General features: G+C 41.2%; 1 protein-coding gene across 1 annotated transcript; it reads left to right on the top strand.

The window, feature by feature from the left end:
* The first annotated feature begins 4105 nt into the window (after window positions 1-4105).
* Window positions 4106-8311, top strand: Btg4 (BTG anti-proliferation factor 4). Its single transcript, XM_036192013.1, has 4 exons — window positions 4106-4278; window positions 4725-4862; window positions 5554-5752; window positions 8069-8311. The coding sequence occupies exons 1-4, from the start codon at window positions 4106-4108 to the stop codon at window positions 8309-8311; spliced, it is 753 nt and encodes a 250-aa protein (XP_036047906.1).
* Window positions 8312-24626: the final 16315 nt, after the last annotated feature.

Consider the following 24626-nt stretch of genomic DNA (forward strand, 5'->3'; position numbering starts at 1 on the left):
AGTTGGGGAGCTTTTAAAAATCTTCATATTGAGTGCTGGCATTTCTGCAATTTCATTCAATTGAATGAAGAACCTGGAAAAGCAGTTGCTGCTATTGATGCATGACAGTCTGCTGCTATTGGCCATGTGTGTGTGTGTGTTTGGAATTTTTGGAACTTTAGCCATGTTGTCAGCTTTGGAAAAAAGTGTCCCACTTTATCACCTTGAGTTGGCATTTACAGATATTAACAGCCATATTGGTAGAGAAACATTAAATTTATTTTTTTTCCATTTGTACAGCGGTAACACACTGTATCAAATATGAAAGGTCTTATCTATGGAGTTTTATTTCAGAAACTAATAAAGTATTCTCTAAATTAAATAAAAACACTGTTGTATAGGTTTTACTTATTTGTAGTTCAATCGTGGTGTCAGAGGATAGGAGGCAGCCTTTAGTATTGTTAAGGTGATTTCACAGCACAGCAGTTTGGTAACCTCTTTCATGAGCAAAGAATGAGAAACCCACCATGAATGGCTGAAGCTGAGAGGGTAGATCATTCAAGCCTAGTTTCACTTTCATTTTGTTGTCCTATGTGCTGGACATAGGACACATAGAAATACTGAATTGAACTGAATTAACCTGAAGTTGATCTTAGATGGTCACTCTTAGCTAACTCAGCTATCTATTTCAGTGGTCCTTATCTAGCTCAGTGGTCCTTATACTATTTACATTTTTATATCTCTTATGCCTCAAGAATGTTTAATGTCTAGGGCAGTCCCTACCAGCTGTATTATGTCTCAGTCCACCACTGCTGAGTGTTGACACTCACGCAACTCCAACATTCCAGGAGCTGTCCAGACCCACATTCTACTACTACTAGTTATGAGTTACTTATTTCAGCCAGGAAGGGAGTCTATAGACTCAAATTGAACTTTATACTCTGCTTTTTCAGAACATTTCTAGTACCAAATGTCCAAGACTGAGTCCTTTAAAATGGACTTTGAGTTGGGAGTTGTAGGTAGGAGGCTTTGGGGAAGTGAAAAATACAGAATTGGGTAGAGGGAGATGCCTTCAGTGACCAAGTTGTGGCGGGGACCTTGGCCTATCTTATGGGCAAAGAGTTGTTGTAAATTGAACCAAAGGGTTCAGTTTTCATGAAAAGGGAAGGTGGTAGGCAGCTTAAATTGTGCACCAGCTAGCTTGATCCCAAGCAGGGCAAAACTCTCAACTTTTAAGAAACAGATAATTCCTATGTGTTGTGAAAGTTGGGATTACTTGGAACAAGAGGGTCATGTCTGGTTAAAATCCTTTCTCCTTTTATGATAGTACTACTCTCTTAACAGATGAAGAAAATGTTGATGAATTTGAAAAGTAATCTGTCAGATCTTCATTTTACCACTGACTCTTTTCACTGTATATGACAGAGTTAATTGGTTGAAGGGAAGGAAAGGCAATTGAAAGAGGTTAAGGCGCTGTCAAAGCCTTTGCTTGGTCTTCATCCTGTTCAACTTGTATCTTGGAAGGCACAGATGGTGTTTTTATTGAATACACAAATGTCAGAAATCCAAAAGAGATAATCACCTAAATAACAAAATTTTCATTTACTGTAGCAATGACCCAAATGTAACACATGCACAGGAAATGTGGTTCATTGGTTGAGTACTTGCCCAGCATGCATTGGTCCTGGGGTCCACTTCACACTTCAAATAACAACACAGTGAAATATGATAGTATAGCTGCAATATGTAGCTTTCTGTTCTACCTAACCAATGCAACATTAAAATTGACTTAGAAAAAAAGTATAAGATCATTTGTGTTAGTAAGACAGACAGCCACTTTGAGCACTTACTTTATGCCAGGTGGTCTATGAAATACTTTATGTGTAGTTTTATAATTTAACCTTGGCAAGATCCCTGTAAGACCACAGTCAAGTTGCTAGCAGAAGCAGCAATAGCTAACATTTATAGAGCACTTATTGAGTTCCAGCTATCCTTCTAAGCATCTCACCCTGATTCTCATAACAACCCTGCAAAGGGTGTGCTGTCATTTTCTCCTTTGTGTCCGCGCCGAAATGGAGGGGCAGAGTGGTGAAATCCCTTGCTAAGGTCAAGCCCTGGGCTGAGCTGGGATCCATTTGGTGTGGAGCCAGCAGTCTAGTTCTTCACCCACTTTATTCTTTTCAGACAGAAGTCAGGAAGGTTAGAAAGCCTGTGGACTTCGTTAAACTCCTGAGAAGATGGAGGGCTGCCATTCAAATCCACAATAATGACGTTCTAGCTGCTATGTACTTTCTTCTTAACTGTTCTTCTGTACTACCTTCCTGCAGCTTATGGCCAGGTGTACTAATTATCTACTGAAATCTTGATAACAACCCTGTGAAATTGCATTCACTGACAGGAAGCTGCAAGTTATGGAAATCTGAAACAAGTTGCCGAGATTATGCAGATAGTGAGGGTTTTGTTTTATGTTGTTTTCTTTCTTTTGTTCTTTTTGTTTTGTTTTTGAGACAAAGTCTGTCCTAGAACTCATTGTGTAGCCCAGTTGCCTCCTGAACTCAAGCTCCTCCACTCCCAGCATTCTTGAGAGCTGCAATTCCAGGTGTGCATGACCACACTCAGTTAACAGATTGTGAGCTGCTGAGTAGCAAATGCACAGAGTCCTTCAACATTTTGCCATGCTGGCTGAGAAAGATGTGATAAAACCAGCAGCCTCCGTGACAGAGTGCTTGCAAATTCAGTGTGAGGCAGTGATGTGCTGTTGGTGCAGACGAGGGGAGGCCACCCGATGATGATGCTGCGTCCAAGGACAGTGTTCAGGGCAAGGGAGGTGGCAGTCCCGCTCCAGTGCTTATCAGTTGACACACCTGGAGCATTGTCAGCAAATACTTTAAAAGAGGATGGGAGTCTGTCACACACTGTGACGCTTATCCAGACACAAGCTTGCCACACTGCAGTGTCTGAGCACTATAGCCATAGGACAACTGCCAAACAAGCTGGGAGATTAGCCTCTCAAATGAGAAGGCTTGTGAGGCCAACTAGCTAATATTTAGAATATCCCTCTACCCCACCCCCACCCTGTGGTGGAGGATTCCATGTGATCTCTATAGTTCCAGTGTGGAAGACTAGGTTGTATAGGTACAACAGCAAAGTAGTGGAGTTGGCTCCTTAAAAGGTCTGGCTGTTTTTTGGATATGAAATAGGCTTCCTAGTCAGAGAGTCAGCTCTTTTTCACTGTGGAAGAATCTGGTCACTAATCGCGGGTGTTAAAGACACACACACAGACACAGACAGTCAGACAGACAGACAGAGACAGAGAGAGACAGACACACACACACACAGACAGACAGACAGACACAGACAGACACAGACACACACACACACACACACACACACACACACACACACCCCTATTTATGGAGTGGGTATATCTTTAAATACTTTAGAGAATAGTCTACATCTGCTGTGGGGTAATCAGACGAGTCCTGGGAAAAGCTATGTGATTGTCCTAATGGAGAGCACCTATGTGGGGTGAGCTGCCAATCAGCGTTGACAGCCAGGCATATATGGAGTAGCCCAAACCTCACCAAACAGGTGTGAGCAAGAGTTGACAACTAGTAGTATAGTTGGCTTTCTAACACTGGCCCACTTTTGGGGGGACTAAGGAAATTTTTACTGGCAAGTGTAATGTGTTTTTTTATTAATCTTAACTTTCAGTGTGCAATTTTTGTAAGCCACATTTTCCAACTGAAGTCCCCTGAACCCTGGACTCTTTGTAAGTACATTCTTAAAAAGTGACTGCTGGTGTAACCTACTATCCACATTAGCAGCTTTGTACTTAAGTTGCGTCTTGATTGCTTACGTGTTTTAAACTTTTACAAACATGGCTTTTCTTTTGGAAAAGTGTGAGAACAGGAAGGTTGAAGAATAGGTGGTTGGTTTTGTTGTTGGGTTGATGTGTTAGTTCACTGAGGACTCGGCCCCCCCTTTCCCACCAAAACCAAAACAAAACAAAACAAAAACGAAGTCCACGTTGATATATTGCTGATAAACTAAACCTTGACCCCTCTGTGATTCCTTCTTGCTTCCTTTCATGCTTTCAGGTCTCCACACAGACTGCTTTGGAATCATGAGAGATGAAATTGCAACAGCAGTTTTTTTTGTCACAAGATTGGTGAAAAAACACGAGAAACTGAGTGCACAACAGATAGAAGCCTTTGCACTAAAGCTGATGACCATCTTGTTTGAAAAGTACCGAGGTCATTGGCACCCTGACTGCCCTTCGAAGGGCCAGGCTTTTAGGTGAGAGCTCATATGTCCCAGGGAAAGGAGCCAGCGATAGCATCTGCTAGGAAAATGCAACATTTTCTGTCTGTCTCTGAGTAAGGGACGCTTTATGAGCTCCTATTAATTTGTTTGAACATGGGTTTAAAATAAAGAGGTGTGATATAGTTGAACACTAAAGACCTGTAAGTGAGGTGCATTACACAATTTGTCATCTGTTTGCCATTAAAGAGAGACCGTGAAATCTGGTGATCTAACAATGTGCTTTAATGTTGTGACACCCATTCTGAGTCACCGTAACACAAGTTAATGAAGTTTTATTTCCATTTGTAAGCATGGAGGGTAGGGGAGGATGGGGAGAATATGTGGGTAAGGCAAGGGCTGTCCCCATGACGTGTGATTTCCTGCAGAAGGTCCTGCCAACATGCCTTCTTTACCCTTTTCCTCCTTTATGTCCTCCTCAGGTGTATCAGGATAAACAACAATGAGAATAAAGACCCTATTTTAGAAAGGGCTTGTTCTGAGAGTAATGTGAATTTTTTTCACCTGGGACTTCCAAAGGAGTTGACCATATGGGTCGATCCCTTTGAGGTGTGCTGTAGGTGAGTAATTTCATGGTTTGTGTGCTTGGTGACCCCTAGGAAACTTAGGTTGTTTGGTCAGCTCTATGTACCTTTGTGAAAGATGATGCCCAGAGCATTGGCTTAGCAACTAGGACACTATTTGATCATGGTTTCAGATGCAAACTTTTACTAGACAACAGGCATTTCCATTAGGGATGGTTGAACTGGCAAGCACAAAGGCCTGGCCGTGGATTTGCAGTGTGACTTGGGTCAATACAACCTTTTGCATACTGCAGATTTACAACTTTTCAGAACTGTAGGAAACACCAGGAAGGCCGGGGATTCATCTAACATGAGGACAATTCAGTCCATTAAATTGACCCAAAAGTAACAAAAAGGTGTTTTTTTGTTTGTTTGTTTGTTTTTTTTTTTTTTTTTTTTGGTTTTCTTTTTCTGACCAATTAAATGGAATAGCTGTTACAGGATATGCTCAGTAATTGTAATATCCTAGTAGCTTCCGAGTATATTGTCCTTCAGTTTGCTTTTTTTTCCACTTTCTTTCTTTTTTATTTAATATTTTTATTTTATAATTAATCAGTTTGCTTTTTAAAAGAGCCAGGCTCTTTGAAAATAGCTTTTTAAAAGTTAAAGTTAGTATGGTGTCTCCAGACAAAGAGATCGGATTTGTGGGAAGGTTAGTCTCTGATGAATATTTTCTTTTCCTACTTAGGTATGGTGAAAAGAAGCATCCCTTTACAATTGCTTCTTTTAGAGGCAGATGGGAGAACTGGGAACTAGCTCAGCACATCAGCTATGCAGTTAACAGGGCCACTGCAGACTGCTCTTCTGGAACGTCCTCTGATGAAGAAAGCTGTGGCAGGGAGCCCCGAGTCATTCCTAAAGTCAGCAATCCCAAGAGCATCTACCAGGTTGTGTGTGGTTCACCATTCTATTCTCATGCTCCCAAGAAACAGAGCAGGAAGTAGTGAAATGACAGAGAAAAGCCCTCTGCCCAGTGTCAGCATTTTGGCAGAGTCTTTTCTGTCCTCCACCCTGAGTGTTGTCACCGCTTGACTGAGTTCTTACAAGAGACATGCTCTTCTGTGGTCCTGCTTCCTCACATAGTCCTTGAAAGCACCTGGCTTTCCTTCCACTTACATTCCTTCAGGTTAAGTTGTAATAGTTAGTGGGTTTTGTTTCTAAGTTTAAGAATCCCTAAATAGCACAGGCTGTCCCATAATTTCTGATCCTCTGCCTGTCACCTGCTTGAGTGCTGTGATTAGAGGTGTATTCCTCCTCACTCATGTTAGTAGGTTTTATTAATCAAAATGACACATCATTTAGAGAAAGCCTAGACTATTTAAGAAAGACTAGAACACTTTCATTTGGTACTAATGCAAATTCTCAAAACAAAACAATAATAAAAAACCTTTAAAAAAAAGTCATAGCCAGTTTCAAGGTAGCTTATCCACAAATCATAACATTCAAAACATCAAAACCAGTAGAATTATAACCCATCAATAGAGATGCACATTTATATGGAAATATGTTGCATGAAACAATGTTAATATTTACCAGGAGCCTCCCACTGCAGTAGTTCTGACTGTGTTCGGTAGATAATTACAGGTGTCTTAAGTTGATCTCATGACCCATTTAAAAAAACAAATCTGAAGAAATTTCTGTCAATAATTTGTATGCATACTTTCATCTTGACCACTTATGCTAACTTTCAAAAACTTTGTTTTCTTTTTAGCAATTACCAACCAATATTTAAAATTCTTCCACTTTGCTTTATTAAAAAACCAAAACAAACAAAACTTTAAAATTTGATATCATTCTAGAAACTAGGTGTTTTGTTTTTTTTTCTTCTTGAAGTTATTTCTTAAGACTTGAATCTCAGACATGGAATTTCAGGCCATTAAATATGGATAGTTTATTGATTCCCAATATATGGCTTAAGTACCTAGTAGAAAACTGTGTTTTTAAATTTCTCACTAGCTCTACTATCTGCTTTACCATTTCCCCTAAAATTGGCCTGTTCTCATAAAAAACAAGAAATTGGAAAAATAATCCCTGTAATAGATAGCACTAATGAAATTATTAAAATTGTTTTATGAACTTTCATCTATCTTTTGAAGTCCTTATGTATTATCATATATTATGGGTCAGAAACATATTAAACTTTTGTTAAATTACTGGAAAACATTTCCCTTCAGTTTTTTTAAAAAGTGAGTGTGTGTGTGTGTGTGTGTGTGTGTGTGTGTGTGTGTGTGTAACAGTTTAAAACTATGACATTTCATTTTGTGGAAAGACCTCTTCCATCTAGGGTTCAGTTGCATAGGAAGATGAACTGTTCTATAATAATGTCTTTTCAGAGTGTTATGAAACATCTTGGTCAATTATTTGGGATGTTTATAAAGGGTCTGACTCTCAAGATGATTTTTAGGAATCAGTTTTGGAATGGGTAAGGGTCAACCCAGGGATACACACACACACACACACACACACACACACACACACACACACACACTTGAAATGCCTTGTGGTTTCTTATTTTCCTTTTTGTGTGTGGTGCTAGGAATTAAACCTAGAATGACAGATATCTACTTGGACATCGAGCCCCCTCTCCAGCTCTATCTCATTCCCATTGCTTCTCCTTTTGAGAGAGGATTTCACTAATTTCCCCACGCAGGCCTTAAGCTTTTGATTCTCCTACCTCAGCTTTCCAAGTAACTGGGATTAAAGGTGGATTATAAGACAGCTTAAATATTTTTAGTTTCATTTAATGCTTCATTTTAGGGGCTGGAGAGATGACTTAGCAGTGAAGGGAACTGGCTGCTCTTTTAGAGGACCCAGGTTCAATGGTGAACATAACCATGAACATGATGGCTTGTAACCAACTGTAACTCCAGCAATGGGGGATCTGACACTCTCTTCTGGTTTCAGTTGGCCTCACTGGGCACCAGGCATGTATATGGTACACACATTCAGGCAAAACATCCATACACATAAAAACAAAGGAAAAAATTCATTTTTCTTAAAGATATAAACTGATGGTGATTTCTAAGGGATATAAAATGCTAGAAAATTTTTCTGTAGATGGCTATTTACTTTGATTTTAATTTGTAATCCCCATTCTTTGGAAGGACTTCACTTCTGAGTTATGGGCTCATAGTCTCATGAGCTGTCTATCTATCAGTCCAGTGACCTTCACACGTTGTTTTTCCTGTCTCTTTCCTTCCCAGGTTGAAAACTTCAAACAGCCCTTCCAACCGTGGCTCTGCCTCCCCCGTAGAAAGCATTTGGCAGATGGTCGTGGGGGCCTCCTGGGGACTGCTTACCACCCAGTGCCCAGGAACCCTAAGTGGTGCAGGCCTGCTGGGCGCCGGGTGGACAGGTACCACTGGATCAACACACAGTTGTACAGTGGTCAGGCAGCACCAAGCAAGCTTGAAGGAGAGCCCTTGTCTTCCCTAAAGCACAAATGAGGCTAAAGCCAAGAAAAACCTCCACTAGAAAGAACTCTCAGGGATGAGCGTGCACAAGGTGAAACCTTGCGCACAGGTCACCACTCGACTTTTAGCTATACTTTTAATTCTTATTTAACTTTATATAAAATTTTATGTAACACTAGTGACTGTATGTGTCTAGTAAAGTGATTGAATGAGAGATTGCCTGTAATAAAATAAAATTAATTATGGGAAGGAAGAGTTGAAATAAAAGTACTGTGTTTTTAACAAACCCCTAGTTCGGTTTGCTGCAAGAAAACTTTAAGTCTTTTGTTTCTTCTGTAGTCAATGTTTTAAAAGTAGGTTTTCAGTTAAGGAAGAGCAATCCCAACAGAAAACTCTGGATCCATCTTTAATACTGGTGCTAACCAGCCTACTCTATAAATCTGCGAAGAACTTGTTGGGAATATTTTTCAGATAAGAGAATTCCCTTGGTATGTCTTTTGAAAAGTTTGATTTACTACTAAAGTTTAATAGACCCACCAATATGATCTATTTTATAAAAGTGGTACCTGCTTCTTAAAAAGAATTCACTAGCAAAAGCAATAAAAATTCCTATTCACGAGCCACATGACCATTGCTAATATTAAATGGTAGCCGTGTTGCAGATACATTTTGCATATATACAGAGTTAAGAATGGATCACAAGGCTTTTAGATGGCTCAGTGGGTAAAGGGACTTGCCACCAAGCCTGTCTGTCCCCGAGTTCAGTTCCCAGGACTCATATGGAGGAATGGAGAGCTGACTCCCACAAGCTGTCCTCTGCTCTCCATGTGTCTAACATGGCACCTGCACCCCGAAATATGTAAACGTAAAAATCTTGTTAAATAAGAATGAATGCACAGATAAGCAGTTCAGTCAGAGACCCGTGCTAGAGGAGCCACCCACTCCGTATTTAAATTTTGTTTTGATTTTCATAAAACAAACAACCCTGAAATGAAATTCAAAGTGGCCCTGAAATGGCTCAAAGCTTTCCCACACTTCTTACGTTTTATCTGGAACTCAACATCATGTTGGTGCAATACCTAAAACTCTTCTTATTTTATAATTTGTTGCTAGACCCACCATCTGAATTCTGATTATTAATTTTTTGTCACTTATTTACAATGTTTGTGTGTGTATACACATTCATGTGTGTGCATATGTGCCTGTGTGTACACTTGCTTGTGAAGGCCAGGGCTTTACTCTGGGTGTCTCTTCAATTTTTCTTATTTTTTGAGACAAGGTCACTCACTTGGAGCTTCCTTATTGGCTAGACTGTCCGGTTAGCAAGCCTCCCGTCTTTAGCTTCCCAGTGCTGGGATTACAAGCTCATGCAGTAGTGCCTGGCTTTTTGAGTTTGTGCTGGGGATCTGAACTCAAGGCATGCTTGAACACCAGATACTTTATTAACAGCCATCTCCCTAGCGTTCTTCTATGCCATTAAAAAAAGATTTAAAAAAATTCACATGTATGAATGTTTGCCATGACCATGACAATTCTTATAAAGGAAAACATTTAATTGGGGCTGGTTTTACAGTTCAGAGGTTCAGTCCATTGTCGTCATGGTGGGAGCATGGTGGGCCACACAGAGGAATTCTCACGATGGTGAGGTAGCTGAGAGTTCTACATCTGGATTTGCAGGCAGCTGGAGGGGACTATGGCACACAGTCTTGGCTTGAGCTTCTGAGACCTCAAAGCTCACCCCTTATTTACACACCTCCTTCAACAAAGCCACAGGGACTCCAGCAAGGCCAGACCTCCTAATAGTGCCTCTCCCTATGTGTCATTTTTATTCAAACCACCACACCCTCACGGGGCCACAGCTCTCAATCCTTCCTAAACAGCCCCGAGCGGGGGTCAAGGCTGGGGGTCGTTCTCATTCAGATCACTATAGTAGTAACAGTTTCTCCTTTGCATACATCATTCTTCACCATTTTCATGGACACCAACCATTGGTATAATGGATCATTTCTTTCCTTTCATCTGTTTGACCACTTTAATCTTTTTTTTTTTTAACTTTCTTTTAACATGATTGTCTTAAGGCTACCATCTTTCAGTTTGATTCTCAATTCTGCTCAGTCTGTTTCTACTTTATTAGTTCTAAAATATTTTGGATTTTAATTTGTGGCTTTCTTTATAGTCTACATTATTGTATTTTTAACCATCTAGTTGTAAATGTCTCAACTATATATTTTTAAGTATAAAACATGAAGTTTTCTTCTGTGTCCTGACTTAGGATTTCTATTACACTGGATGCTTCTGTATTTGCTGTTAATCTTAGTCATAGTTTTAATGTAGTTACCATACTGGCTTTTTCCTTGTTCCAATTTAATGTGGACAGCTCTGAATAGAATTTTCATTTCTGTGGTACAGGGTGCATGATTCTTTTTGTCTTCTTACAAAGTCTATTTGTCTTCAGTGCTGGGCTTGGCTATTATACTTAATTTACTTTTATACAGCCTGAAACATACAGTTGATGTTGAAGGGGAAGTTTCTCATCTGGTGCTATATGAATCTTAGGAGCAAAACAGACTCTGTTGTTTGAGTTTTATTAAACACTCTGTAGGCTCATGGCCTTAGCAAGGACAGAGCTATGGGCCAGTGTATTAGTTTGCTTTCTGTTACTGGTATTAAGGCCATGACCAAAAGGACTTGGGCATAAAAGAGTATTTCATCTTACAGCTTTCTGTTCACCATGATGGGAAGTCAGGACAGGAACTCAAGGCAGAACCTAGAAGCAGATACTGAAGCAGAGTCCATGAAAGAATGCTGCTTGCTTCTCAGACTCACATTCAGACACCTTTCTTACACTTCCTAGGACCATCTGCTCAAGGGTGGCAGCACCTACGGTGGGCTGGGCCTGCCTATATCAATCATTAAAGAAAATGCCCCCACAGACTTGCCTATAGGCCAGTTTGATGGAGATATTTTCTTACCTAAAGTTCCTTCTTCCCCAGTGACTATAGTTTTTGTCAAGCTGACAGAAAACTAAGCAATACATGTCTCATTAGTCCTTTTAAGGTAGGTCTGCCTGAGACATAGTCTTAACTTTTTATATAAAAGTATTGTTTTTGTCTTCATCTCTTACAGATTAGTTCTACTAGGTACAGCATTCTGGGTTAATGATGTTCCTTTACCCACAGTTTTCCCCTGGCTTTTGTAGGTTTTAGTGAGTGAGTTGATGTCATTTACTTTTCCTCCATGGGTCATTTTCTCTGTTGGGTTTTGTGATTCTTTGTTTTTTTCTTGGTTTGCATGACTTTTTTTTATGCTGTGTATAGATGTGGATTTTTTTGGGCTTATCCTGTTTGAGACTCACTAGGCTTCTTCAATTATGTCTCTTGCTAAATTTGCTCACATTTTGGATCTTGAATGCAGGATATTTGGCTTTGTTCCATAGGTCTCTGGAGCTCTTTTCTCTTTGTTCATATCAGATCATTTATATTGTTCTACACGACAGTTCATGGGCAGCTTTTTCTCTGTGCTTCCCATTTTACTGGTAGGGGGGCACTTTTGGTAATGCAGTAAAGCAGTTACCATGTAAAAAATTGTTTCTCTGGATATCTGTCCTGACCCTTTGGATAGGAGAGCAGATTTCTGGGGTCTTTTATGATCTTTGCTTAGTGGTAGTGTGTGTGGGTTATTGACTACCTCACTGTCAATTTTGGAAGAGATGAGGGCAAAGGAATATTTGTGGACCTCATCATTTCTTTCCTTAAGTTTTGAAATTGCTATCCACTCTGTTGCCTTATCTATATTTTCTTATATTTATTTTATATATAATGACCCTAAATTTTTATTTTGGGAGGTGTATGAAGAATGTATCTACTCTATTTTCCTGAAAGTGGATGTTCACATACCCACCTTTGAAATGAAAAAGAAAAAAGAAGTGATGTGTGTGTGTGTGTGTGTGTGTGTGTGTGTGTGTGTGTGTGTGTGTGTTTATAGTGTGGTGCATGCTTGTGAATGTGAGTGTGTGCACCTGGGTGTGTACATGTGGAAGACAGAGGAGGACATTGGTTATCTCCCACTATTTCTCCCCACTCTGTTGCCTGGAGACAGGATCTCTGAATTGGAAGTTTGTTGTTTAGGCTAGGCTGGATAGTTGCTGAATTCCTAGGACTCACCTATCTCTGCCTCCCAGTGCTGGGGTTACAGGCAGGTACAGCCATGCTGAGCTAGTTATGTGGGTGCTGGGATTTGAACTCAGGTTCTCATGTTTGCACAACAGGCACTGTTACCAATGGAGCCATCTCTCCTACACCCAAAGTTATTCCTGATAAGGATTACACCTTGGGGAAAGGATCCCTTTTGCTATGATGTTTTGATGGGAATGTGACATTGCCCCTCAGGCTCTCATGTTTGAACCCCTGTTTCCCAGCTGTGGTGCTGTTTTAGAGGCTGTGGAACCTTTTAGAAGGTGGGGCTTGGTTGATGTGGATGGGTCACTGGGGTAAGGCTTTAAAGGTGATAGTCCAGCCTTGTTTCTGTGCCTGCTTTCTGCTTCCTGGCTGGCTGCCATGATGTACTTGGCCCTCTCATGCACCAGACCACTCTTACTGTTGTGCCTTTTCTGCTATGATGAGCGAAGTCCTCCGAAACCATGAGCAAAGCCAAGTCCTTCCTTAAGTGGCTTTTGTCTGGTGTTTTGTCATGGCAGTCCTTGTGATCCATGTCTGCTGCAGTTTTCTTAGCTCCTATCTGGCTGGCAGGATGCACATGTGTGTTTGCACACAAACCAGTTCCCTCAGGATAACCAGCACCTCAGACTTTCACAAAGGAACTTGTTATTGACTTGATTCAGCAGTAATTACATGTAATGCAGTGAGAAGGAGAATTGATCCTGCCTTGGATCTGTGGCTTTTCCATTATGAAGCATGTGCTTACTAAAAGCTTGGAGCTATTAGTATATTAATGGAGATCTGATGGAGAGCCTGAAGAGCTGGCCAGGGAATTAATATGATTGTGTTCAGGTAGGTGCCTTGTTCAGCCAAGAGTGAGGAATATGCAAGAATTTCCATGCTACTTTTTCTTTGACACATCTCCTAGGGGCCCTGGACTCTTGGCCTAACTATCCTAAGGAGTCTTGTGTGCCTGGTTTAATTCATCTTCACTTTGCTTGCTAGGAAATGTATTTCATAATTTATTTGAGTGGCTAAATAAAGTTGTTGAGACCACACATCCCTTATAAATCAAATCAAACTGAAAGTGCTGGAGAATTTTCTTTTCTTTTTTTTTTTTTTTTTTTTTAATCTTGTGAAGTTGTTAAATGTGTATTTGAGAGTGCCCAGTTCAAACATAGCTTGGTGGTTCAGGCCTGTAATCCCAGTTATATGGGAGACTGAGGCAGGAGGCTAACAAGTTTAAAGCAACGAATGAGACCGTGTCTCAAAATGGCAAGTTAAAAGCAGCTGGGGTACAGCTCAGTGGTACAGCACTTCTGAACATGATGTGTGAGACCCAGGGTCAATCTCCAGTACTGAAAAAAAAAAAAAAAGATGTCTCATTCATGGAAAAGATAGGAGAACAGTTCATACCTCATAGTTCTACATCATTTTATTGGTGTCAGTGTTTTGAAAACAGTAAGGGATTTTCATCAGAATGGCCACTAATGCAGCCATTTTAAAGCTCACACATTGTCTTAGTAGCTTTTCAATTGCTGCGACAAACCACCATGACTAAGACAACTTAACATAAAAAAGTTGATTGGAGGCTTCCAGTCTCAGGGGGTGGTTCCGCCATGGTGGGGAACACAACAGCAGGCAGGCAGGCATGATGCTGGAGCCATAGTTGAGATCTCACATGGGGATCCACAAGCACGAGGCAGAAAATGCTAGCTGGGAATAGTAGAGACTTTGGAACCTTAAGGCCTGTCCCCAGTGGTACTCCTCCTTCAACCAGGTCACACCTTCTGTTTTGGTCAGGGTTGCTATTGCTGTGGTGAATCACCATGATGAAAGCAAGTTGGGGAGGAAAGGGTTTATCTGCCTTACACTCCCACATCACTGATCATCACTGAAGGGAGTGAGGACAGGAACTCAAACAGGGAAGGATCCTGGAGGCAGGAGATGATGCACAGGCCATAGAGTAGTGCTGCTAACTGACTTGCTTCACCTGGCTTGCTCAGCCTGCTTTCTTATAGAACCCAGGACCACCAACTCAAGGTTGGCACCATCTGTAATGGGCTGTGCCCTTCCCATCCATCACTAATTAGGAAAATGCCCTACATTAGCACTTATGGGGGCATTTTTCTCAATTGATGTTCCTCTTCTTAGTTCACTCTAGCTTGGGTTAAGTTGACATAAAACTAGCCAGCACACCTTATCTTTTCCAAACAAACAAGTACCACCAACTTGGGGCCAAGCATTTAAATCTATGAGCATATGGGGCTGCTGCCATTCAAACCATGTTTAGTCCTTACTTGGCACAATGACCGGATAGCTAACCTAACAGAACTAAGCTAAGAGGCCAACTGCTAGCAGCAAAGAAGTCAGATTCAATGCTCAGTGTAAGGTGGAAGAAATGCTTCTGAGCAGGTGTTCTTTAGAGTCTGATTAAAAAACCTCTGCTAAACCTTAACTGTAAATCTTTTCATGGTGTCTCAAATGGTTTTGTTTGGATTTTGAAACAGGGTTTGACCACAGGCCTGGAGCTCATAAAAAAAAATATCATTTCTGCTACTTATCTTAAAGTGCAATAAAGAAAATTATCTATATGAGAAAAGACTTGAATTGAACTGCTAGATTTGTAATTTCAGCAGGTTTTAGGTTTAGAGTTTATATTTCAAAGTTTTCTGGCAATCAGTTCATATACTGCTGGTATCTCTCCTGATCTTTAATTCACCCTGGGCACGTCAGTTTCAGATGATATCTTACCAATTGGAGTGTTTTAGCCAATCCCTTTGGAGAATTTGTCTGTCACATATCTACCTCTTAAGTATTTTGATCTAAGTCCTCAAATGTCGTTCTATATCCATCTACTTCATGTCATTATTCAGTGATACAGACTTTACTATTCCAGGAAGAGGTCAGTCAGTATATTTAACAAATAATTCAGTCACAATGAAAACAGCAGCAGGTTTCTTTCTCCAATGGCAGAGACTATAATATACATTTGTATGATTTATGCATGAACAGTACTGATAATTTTCAAATAAATCTTTTACATTTTATCAGATGTTGTATTGATTTTTTTTCCATGTTGGCTAAAATGTGATCACCATTTTCCTTTCAAGATCTAAAAATAAAGCAGACAAAAAGAGAGTTACTTTTATCTTTAAAAGGTTCATAAAGTTAGGAAAAGTAATTTGTAGAAATCAATAAGAAAATAGACAACTCAGTGGGAAATGGGCAAGAGAGTTAAGGGCTTCTTTACTGAAGAAGATATTAAAATATTTGAATATTCACATTTGAAGAAGGTCAAGTCTCTTATTACAAAATGAAAATTCAAACTTTCTGCCATATCCTACAATGGGTTGTTTATGGGTAAATATAAGACATGTAAATTACTAAGTGTTGATGAGATGCAGTGTTTTCCTGCTCTATGGTGGCAGGACATAGTTCATCACTTTGGAATTCTAGTTAGTATTTACTAAAGCTGAGAAATCTATTCCTTGGGGCTCCACCCCTACTGCAAGAGATAATAGCAGCTGATAGATGCTGAAGGAAGGTCACTTTCCTTTGGGGGATGTAGCCACTGGTAAGTTGCTCATGTACCGGTCGATAGTGAAATACATACACATATAGGTAGCACATTGGATTCAGGGTTTTTAATAACAAAAACTAAGCATAAGAGGAGGACATGAAGTTGGGAGGGAGATGGGGTGGAGGTGTTGGAGGAAGGTAGTGGTGGACAGATATATTAATGTATGTTGTATAAATGTATCAAACTTTCAAAGAATAAAATTATTTTTTACAAAGCCATTCCGAGGACCAGAGTTTCTCCTTCTAGGTCTCTAACCTTATTTAATCACACATGATCACTAGAATGTAATGGAGACCAATTATACTAATTCCTAACTGGAAAACACATAATACACATCACTAGTGGGATGAGTAAGTCCACACAATAGAATACAGCAAGGAGAACCCAGTTATGACTATTTGCCAGAATATGGATGAATCCCAAAGCTGAATAACAGAAGCCATACATAACACAACTTGTCTTTTGTGATTGTTCTGTTGGCTTTACGAACGTGTACAAACAATGTGTGAAGGTAGGATGCTGCTTCCCCTTGGACCAGTGGTTAGAGGACATAGAATGCTCTGGAAGATCACTCAGGATGTCAATATCAGGCAATTCTTATAGATAATATATGAGGCATAATTCTTAGTCATAGTAAAAACACTAGTGATTTCCTAATTTTGGGGGGGGGGTGTCCAAGCAGCTATTATGCTCTATGTACACCCCAAACTATATGCTTATGTGAGTCATACATGAATATGATCTGTTTGCTTTTAAAGTTGTGTAATATTTTAACAAAATTATAAAGGTAGGCTTCATCTCCCAGGCATTAGAACTAATTTTAAATGAAGTGAATTAAGGTCAGGACTGAAGCCAGTTATTTCTGCAGTAGCTAGTTTCTGATCCTGGTTTTTCTATGTAGGTCACTACTCTACATGAGGGAGAGGAAGACATTGGTGTTCTCTCTTTGTTAGTATTTTCATAGATGTTATAAAATACTAATTTTGGTGGTTTAGAAATGGAAATTTGTTGACTTTTAAAGACCCAACATTTTGGATTGGGGGCACAGCTCAGTGGTAAAGCACCAGCCTAGCATGTACAAGGCCCTTGATTGGCCCCTAGTACCACAAACAAAACTCATAACATTTTAAATATCTGTGATTAAAAATAGTGTTTTACACCAGGCGGTGGTGGCACACACCTTTATTGCCAGTACTCAGGAGGCAAAGCCAGGCAGATCTTTGTCAGTTCAAGGCCAGCCTGGTCTACAGAGAGAGATCCAGGACAGGCACCAAAACTACACAGAGAAACCCTGTCTCCCCCCCCTCAAAAAAAAAGCATTTTACGAATCAGTAGCAGCTGAGCAAGAAGGCAGTGGACCCAAGCTCTAGCTATTTTTCCCCTCTTCCACTGGGTGAAGAGAAGCAAGCTGTCCTCAGTTCCTTTTCTCTATAATTAACACTTAACTTGCATAAGGGCAGAAGGATAAACTCTGTGATCTCTTGGGCTCTTTCTAATTTGAAGATCTAAGATTTGTTGGTATTGAAAAAGTTCTTTAAGTAATAATGTACTTAAAACTATACCACTCTTAATTCTCAATCCTTTGTTCTGCTATTATGTCCAGTCATAAGCGTGGCCCTAAACACACATGAATACATTTCAAAGTATACATAGTAAAGTATAATTCTAAGGCTGTTGATTACTCTTTAGATATGGCATCTCACCTTCTCTTTGCCACTGAGTCCAGCTCTTGGTGTTATTAAGATTTGTTGCTCTGCAGAAAGGATGCTTTTTAGGAAATGCTCCATATTAGTGAAAAGGAGAAGATCTTTGTTTTTCTTAATGTACTATAGAGAGTGTGAAGAACAGAGTTAATATTCTTGCTCTTATTTTAAATACTGTTGGATCTGCTAATCCAGATGTGAACTTAATAAGACAGTGCACATAAAATTCTTAGCATAGCATTTGACACATGACAGGTATATAATAAATGTTCCTATTATCCCTCATATACTTAACTCTGGTAGATTGTGATAATGTCAGTATTTAGCTTCAGAGTCAATAGAAATATATTAGACAGTAAATACATCCAAAGTCCAGTAGATGGGCTATATCAGAAAATAAAACCAACTACCATCCTTGTTCTCATGTGGCTCATACTGTAGCAAAGGAGCAAAAATAGTACAAAAGTACAAGCAAGTAAAATTAGTATTTTGGAAAGTGATAGAGGAAAAGACAACCTAGAGCAGAGTAAGGAAGAATCTGTGGATGAGCATAAAAAGGGTTTCAAAATAAGAGAGTACAGTCAGGGTTGGCTGCTGACTTTTGAGCAAAGTGAACAGAGATGAGGAAGTCTGGTATTTTAACGCCTTGGACTAGGGCTTCTGAAGCTCAGTTCCACTTGATATTTTGGGGTAGACAGTTCTTTGTTGTGTGGGCTTTTTATGCATTTTATACTGTTTAGCAGCATCCTTGTTCTCTACTCATTACTTGTCAGTAGTACTTCTTCCCCCTGAGTCATGACATCAAAAATGTCTCCGACATTACCCAATGTCCGCTGGGGCCCAAATCACTCCTGTTCAAGAAGTACGCTGTAGTGGGAAGAACGTTATGGGCAAAGAGGACCCTTAGAAAGTAGTATAGACTGCATGTTTGGAGTTGAGTAAATGAAGTGGGCAAAGACCGGTAGGGGAGGAGAAGAGGGGCGCTTGGCTTCACCCATTCATTCCAAATGAAATGGGAAGTCATAAAATGATTTTGAAAATATCTGACTTTTCTAAAAGGTCACTTTTCTATGGTGAAAATATACTGCAGAGAGACAAGGGCAGTCATGGGGAGGCCAATTGGTGTCAAGACATCTGAACAACCAAGACATCCAGACAAGAGATGGTGGTGGCTGGCACTAAGTGGTAGCCATATCATTCACTGAACAGTGGTCAGGTTCTGCATATGTTTTGAAGGTGGACCAACAAGACTTTCCTAATGAGTGGACTGTGGACTGTAAATACAAAGGGGAAAGTGGCTGTGAAAGCCTTGGCCTGAAAAACCTGAAAAACGGAGTTGCCATCAATCAAGATGCATGCTTTTAGGTGGACCTCATTTGGAAAGATAAAAATTGGGTTTGGGTCTGTTTAGTGATACTTCGTAGCCACATAGGTGGACATAATTCATAAGCAATTTGATATATGAGTTGAGTTAGAGAGTTAGGAAGTGAATATACCCACAGGTCTAAATCATGGTCCTCAAATTCTGAGAAGTCAGAGGGAAGAAAAGGGACCAGAAAGGAACGACCACAAGTATGGGAGGAAAATCGGAGGAAGATAATATCCTGGGAGTTGAGTGAAGAAAATGTGCAGAAGAGGAGAAAGTGAGCAGATGTGCAGGTGCTGCTGAGAAACAGGGACAGAGAACTGACTGGGCTCTGATCTATAGGAGTTGGGTTATGACAGAAATCTGCGGCCAACTTGACTAGGTTGAGAGGTGTCAGAATCACCAGGAAAGCATCACTCTGGGTATGTCTGTGGGGGCAGTTCTAGAGATAAACATCATAAGGCTTTGACCAAACCAACAGATTAATCCAGTGATAGATTCAAATTTTCAATAGCTTGCTGGGAGCTGATGGAATTGTGGAAGGCTGGAGCTACTCGGAAGAAGTGAGTCTCTGGAAGCATGCCTTTGAAAGGTATACCTGGGCCCTGGTCCTTTTCTACTCTTCTTATGTGCCAGGGAGTGAGTAGTCTCAGCCACATGATTCCGTTGCAATGATAGCCTGCCTAGCTCGGGGTCCAAAGCAACAACAGATCTGAGGTATAGTCTTCCTATAGCATCTTTAGCTATGCTTAATGAAGTTACATAGTGCAAATCATGGTAGAGTAAAAGAGACCTCTGCAGGAGGAAATACTAATGACTTAGGGAACCGTGGAGTAGATAGTGGTGGGTGTAGATTGCTCACTGATATGGGGTGCTCACTGTAAAGTTACTGCTACAGTGGGAGCAGTGGCCCCTATTGGATGATTGGAGTTTCCTTAGCACTACTTAGGAAGGCCCCTGTCTAGCTCTGGAGGCCTAAGTAGTGGTAGGGATCTGAAGCACCTTGTCGTTGGAGCAGTCAGTGATGCTGGCCCAAACCACGCTTGGAGAGAGACAATAGTGGCAGCCCTCTTCTGTGGTGTGCACACTCTGTCCTGACAGCAGTGTGCGGTCAGACAAGAGGTAGGGGTGCTGCAACCGTGGGAAATCTATAGGTAGAGTGGCCGCAGGAACTATGGTGTTCCTTTCTGCTGGTAGTGATGCATGCCTGGCATCAGTATACTCTTGGCGGTGGGACTGTGGCTGGTGCCAGGGAAAGTTCTTCTAGGCCCTGTTTTGTCTGGGTTTGCTGCTTACAAAGGATGTGGCTAGAGCTGTGCTCACCTCTTCTACCTGACTCTTACAGCTCTAATGGGTACCTATGGGTAGGGTGACAGGCAGAGCCAGAGAGCTGCTTAAGTCCCCTCAGCACACTCCTGCTAAGGTGGCTGGGCCCTCAGTGTGAACCTGTGATCCTGAGTTCAGTGCGATGTGAAGGGGTGGTAGATGCCAGGTTTCAGCCCTGCACTGGCACTTGTCCACTTGTAGCTGGCTGTATCTTGGCCTTAGAGGTCGAGTGCACTGATGCGGTTCTGGATTGGGAACACCCTCCACTTCCTTGTGTTACAACACTGCCCCCTACAGTGCAGGGCACCCAAACAATCAGCTTTGATTTGATTGTTGATTGTTCTCTGGTTCTTGCCTTTTGAAATAAGAAAGTATGTAACTTATTTTGGATTTTACAGGAGCCCACAATTAAGAGACTTTGGGTTTTTTTTTTTTTTTTTTTTTTTTTTTTTTTTTGAGCTGAGGATCGAACCCAGGGTCTTGTGCTTGCTAGGCAAGCACTCTACCACTGAGCTAAATCCCCAACCCGAGACTTTGGGTTTTTAAAGAGATCTGAGACTTCAAAGTATTGAGAAACTTTAGACTGTGAGGCCTGTTAGAGTTGTACTGTATTTGATGTTTATGGGCATGGGATTTGGAGGGCAAACAAGAAAGGAACTCTTATAGTTTCACAGCGTTAAGAGTTATATGCCCCAGGGTTGTACTCAGATGGTCAATTTTGGTTATCAACTTGATACACCCAAGAAGAGGGAACTGATTCCACAAGACTGGGCCTGTGAGCCTGTCTCTGAGACATGTTCTTGATCACTACCCGATGTAGAAGTAGCCAGTCCACTGTGGGCCATCCCATCCCTGGGCAGGTAGAACTTGGAATGCATAAGAAAGGTAGGTGAGTGTGAGCCTGAGAGCAAACCAGTAAGCAGCATCTCTCCATGGTGTTTGTTTCATTTCCAGTCTCCAGGTTCCTGCCCAAGTTCCCGCCTTAGTCTCCCTTGACAATGGACTAGAACCCGTAAGCCAACTAAACCTCTTTCTTTTCTAAGTTGCTTTGGTCATGGTATATATTATAGCAACAGAAACCAAATGTGTCCGAAGTAGGGCTACTATGCATATTTCAGGTTACTTGTCTAAGTGGCCTGCTGGCCTGAGAGGGCCATGAAGCTATCCAGCTGCCAACATCAGCACTGATAGAGCTGCTGAGACCTCCCCCAGCGACCTCCTCCCCACCGCTGTGGAGGCAGGGGAGCAGATGCCCTGTTTCTCTTCCCGTGCTGTTGTCTCAGGTCTCATATGTCCCCCGACTCTCTTACTTCCCTCTTCTGCTCACTGTAAAAGGCAACTTAGAAACCTGTTTCTTTGGTTCTTGGTGGAGGAGGAGTTGAATGCTAGGAGCTTCTATTTAGCTATCTTGTACCTCCAGGATCTTTTATTTTTAATTCTTCAAAGGATTATGAGATGATATTTTCATAAAGGTCCTTAATAATGGCATATTGTTAAGACTATGGTCGTTTGCATAGAACACAGCACATTGTGTTTGGATAAGCGTGGGGTCATTTGGCCACTTGCATTTAGTCTCTGAGTCACAACGAGGTTACAATAGCCTTCTGCTTATTTATTGATGATAGGCAGTGGCAACTCAAGGAAGTGTTGGAACTATCTGAATGGGCCACACCAAGGCCTTTCCTTTGTGAAGGAGTTAATTTTTAACTATGACCGTGTGATATATAAGATAAATTTAGTTACCTCTTCGGATGACTGTCTAGCCAAGCAAGGCTCACACTTCCTCTCAATGAGTTTAGAGAGGAGATCTCTTTCTTTTTCAGAGGTGGGCTGCTCTTTCAGTAGAATATCACCTAGGCTTTGGTCAAACTTATTGTCCCAGGAGACTGCTGACATCTGCAATGTTGTAGAGAATGCCTCCTTGAAGAAGGCTGTCAGCCCCTGGTTAAGGAAGAGAAAGGACAGATCAGTATGACTTTGGAGTAGTTGCTACTAAAGCTTTCAAACAATGGTTGAAAGGAGAGTGGGGCTTGAGACCATCTTCACCTCCCCTCTCCCCAACCATTCCAGCGAGCTTTATGCATTGACAGTGTTACCACAGCTGAGATGCTGTTCTCAGAGCTCAGAGCTAGCCTGAATCTCCCGAAGAGCTTGCGTTCTGCCATATGCTATTACAGGAAATCTGACCAGGAAAGCCTTTTTCCCATCAGTCAGGTCACCAATGGGGGCTCCAATAGACCCCAAATATTACAAAGCTTACAACATTTAATGTCCCGGGAAATGACATCTGAGTCACAGAGAAAGAGAAGTTCTGTGTATATCATAACTACCTCATAAAACGACCCCAGAAATCTGGGGTTTGAGTCCTGGTTGAAGTCCCCAGTAGTGATGTGGGCCAGGCAGTGGATCAATAGCAGAACGAAACTTCCCACAGATGCCAAACACTCTCTCCCAACAAACAGAGTGTTCTCAGAGCTCTGCGTGGAAAAGATGCCCCGAGCACAGACATGTCAACCTTGTGAGCATTTTCACATTTTTCAGTTCACTTAAAATAAGTCTCCTTGGGCCTAATTAAGATTTACTGAAAGGAAGCCCCAGAGATAAAGAAAATTTGTTTTAGTTCAACTTGGAAAAAAATACTTTGCCCCCTCCCCCCACTCTGTGTGTGTGTGTGTGTGTGTGTGTGTGTGTGTGTGTGTGTGTGTGCACATGCATGTGAATGTGGAGGTCACAACTTGAAGGACTCAATTCTTTTCTGGGGATCAAACTCAGGTTGTCTGGCTTGGTGGCAAGCACCCTTACCCACTGGCCCATCTCAATGGCCCATCTCTTTATTTTTTCAGAACACTTGCATTCACAGAAGACAGACTTAGAAATTCAGAACCAGGTGACTCATCTGTCTGTTCTCAGGGCCACCTGATAAGTATTCTCCCTAAGCGGTGCTTTTCCAGCCTCAGGTTGAATGGGAATTGCAAGAGAGGTGGTATTACTGCTAGAGCCCATTCCAGAATGTCTGGTTGTGTGGGCTGTGGGTGGGGCCAGGCATTTGCATTTTCATCAAGCTCCCTAGGTAGTTGATGCAGTTAGTCCAAAGACCGCAGTTTGAGAATAACGGCCTTTGAGGATCTTAGGCTTTGTCCTATTGCCTTTATGGTAATGGGGTTCCCAAACCACTTGTCAGGCCCATCGGAAATGACATCCTCTTCTGTTCTCCCAGGAGGCAGTAGATTAGCACGGAAAAGCTTAAGGTAGTTGGAATTGGTTGGAGAGCTGTACTTTGAACTAGCTGGGGGTTAGGAGGATGAGGTGTGTGACGTATACACTGGAAACACACTCTCAACTCTTGCTAACATTTAGACTATTATATAGCATCTCTAGGCCTCCACTGTCCAGTTACAAAATGGAGGCCAAGAGTACCTGTCCTGTAGGGTTGCTGAAATTGAAAATAACACAACACATGGAAGGCACCTCACTAAGGGCCTGACACCTTTCCAGCGAGAATCCTCTTGGATTTTTCCCCCCTCCATTAGTAAAATGGAACTAAATTCTTGCTGAGTTCATTATTTCTTTGAAGGTCAAATGAAATAATGCTCAAGGGTCCCCTGTGTGAGCATTTATTTATCTTGGGGGTTCCTATTAAAGCCCCTAATAACCAACAACCAACCAAGTTTAAACTGTTTCTTGGTCACAATAATTTGCTGTTTCTCCTCAGAATGGTTTATGAATGAACTATCATCAATGCTTAAAGATCATATACATCAGCTTGCAGTTATCGGCAAGGTACTTCCAGTCTACATATCTGAAGAACTACTGGGCAGGAAAGATATGGGACCATTTCTGTAGGAGGATATGATTGTATTAGATACCCTGAAGCTGGGCCCATGACTCTTACGGGAAATACCAGCTTGGCAACACCAGATGTACAATGGCATAGATCCATTAACGGGCATGAAGCCATGATGCTTCTCAGGGCACCAGCCAGACCATTTTACTTTGCTGATTAGAAAAGCTCTTATTCAGTGACATTTATTATGTTTTAGTTAAATGGCTTTTCCCCCCTCAAAGGAGAATAAAATTCATTAGGGCTTGAGGGAGAAAAATGTTTTATAAAATGTGTTCCTTTTGCTTCTGTGTGTCTTGACCAAATTCCAGAATTCAAGAGCCCCTCTCTAGGGATGAATTTACATCACCTGGTAGAAGAAAGAACCTTTGA

Source organism: Onychomys torridus, chromosome 7 (assembly GCF_903995425.1).
Source record: "Onychomys torridus chromosome 7, mOncTor1.1, whole genome shotgun sequence".
Classification (NCBI taxonomy): Eukaryota; Metazoa; Chordata; class Mammalia; order Rodentia; family Cricetidae; genus Onychomys; species Onychomys torridus.

Coding starts and splice junctions, on each gene's coding strand:
- Btg4 (XM_036192013.1), top strand. CDS start 4,106: ATGAGAGATGAAATTGCAACAGCAGTTTTTTTTGTCACAAGATTGGTG. Junction 4,279..4,724: donor TCGAAGGGCCAGGCTTTTAG/GTGAGAGCTCAT, acceptor TGTCCTCCTCAG/GTGTATCAGGATAAACAACA. Junction 4,863..5,553: donor CCCTTTGAGGTGTGCTGTAG/GTGAGTAATTTC, acceptor TTTCCTACTTAG/GTATGGTGAAAAGAAGCATC.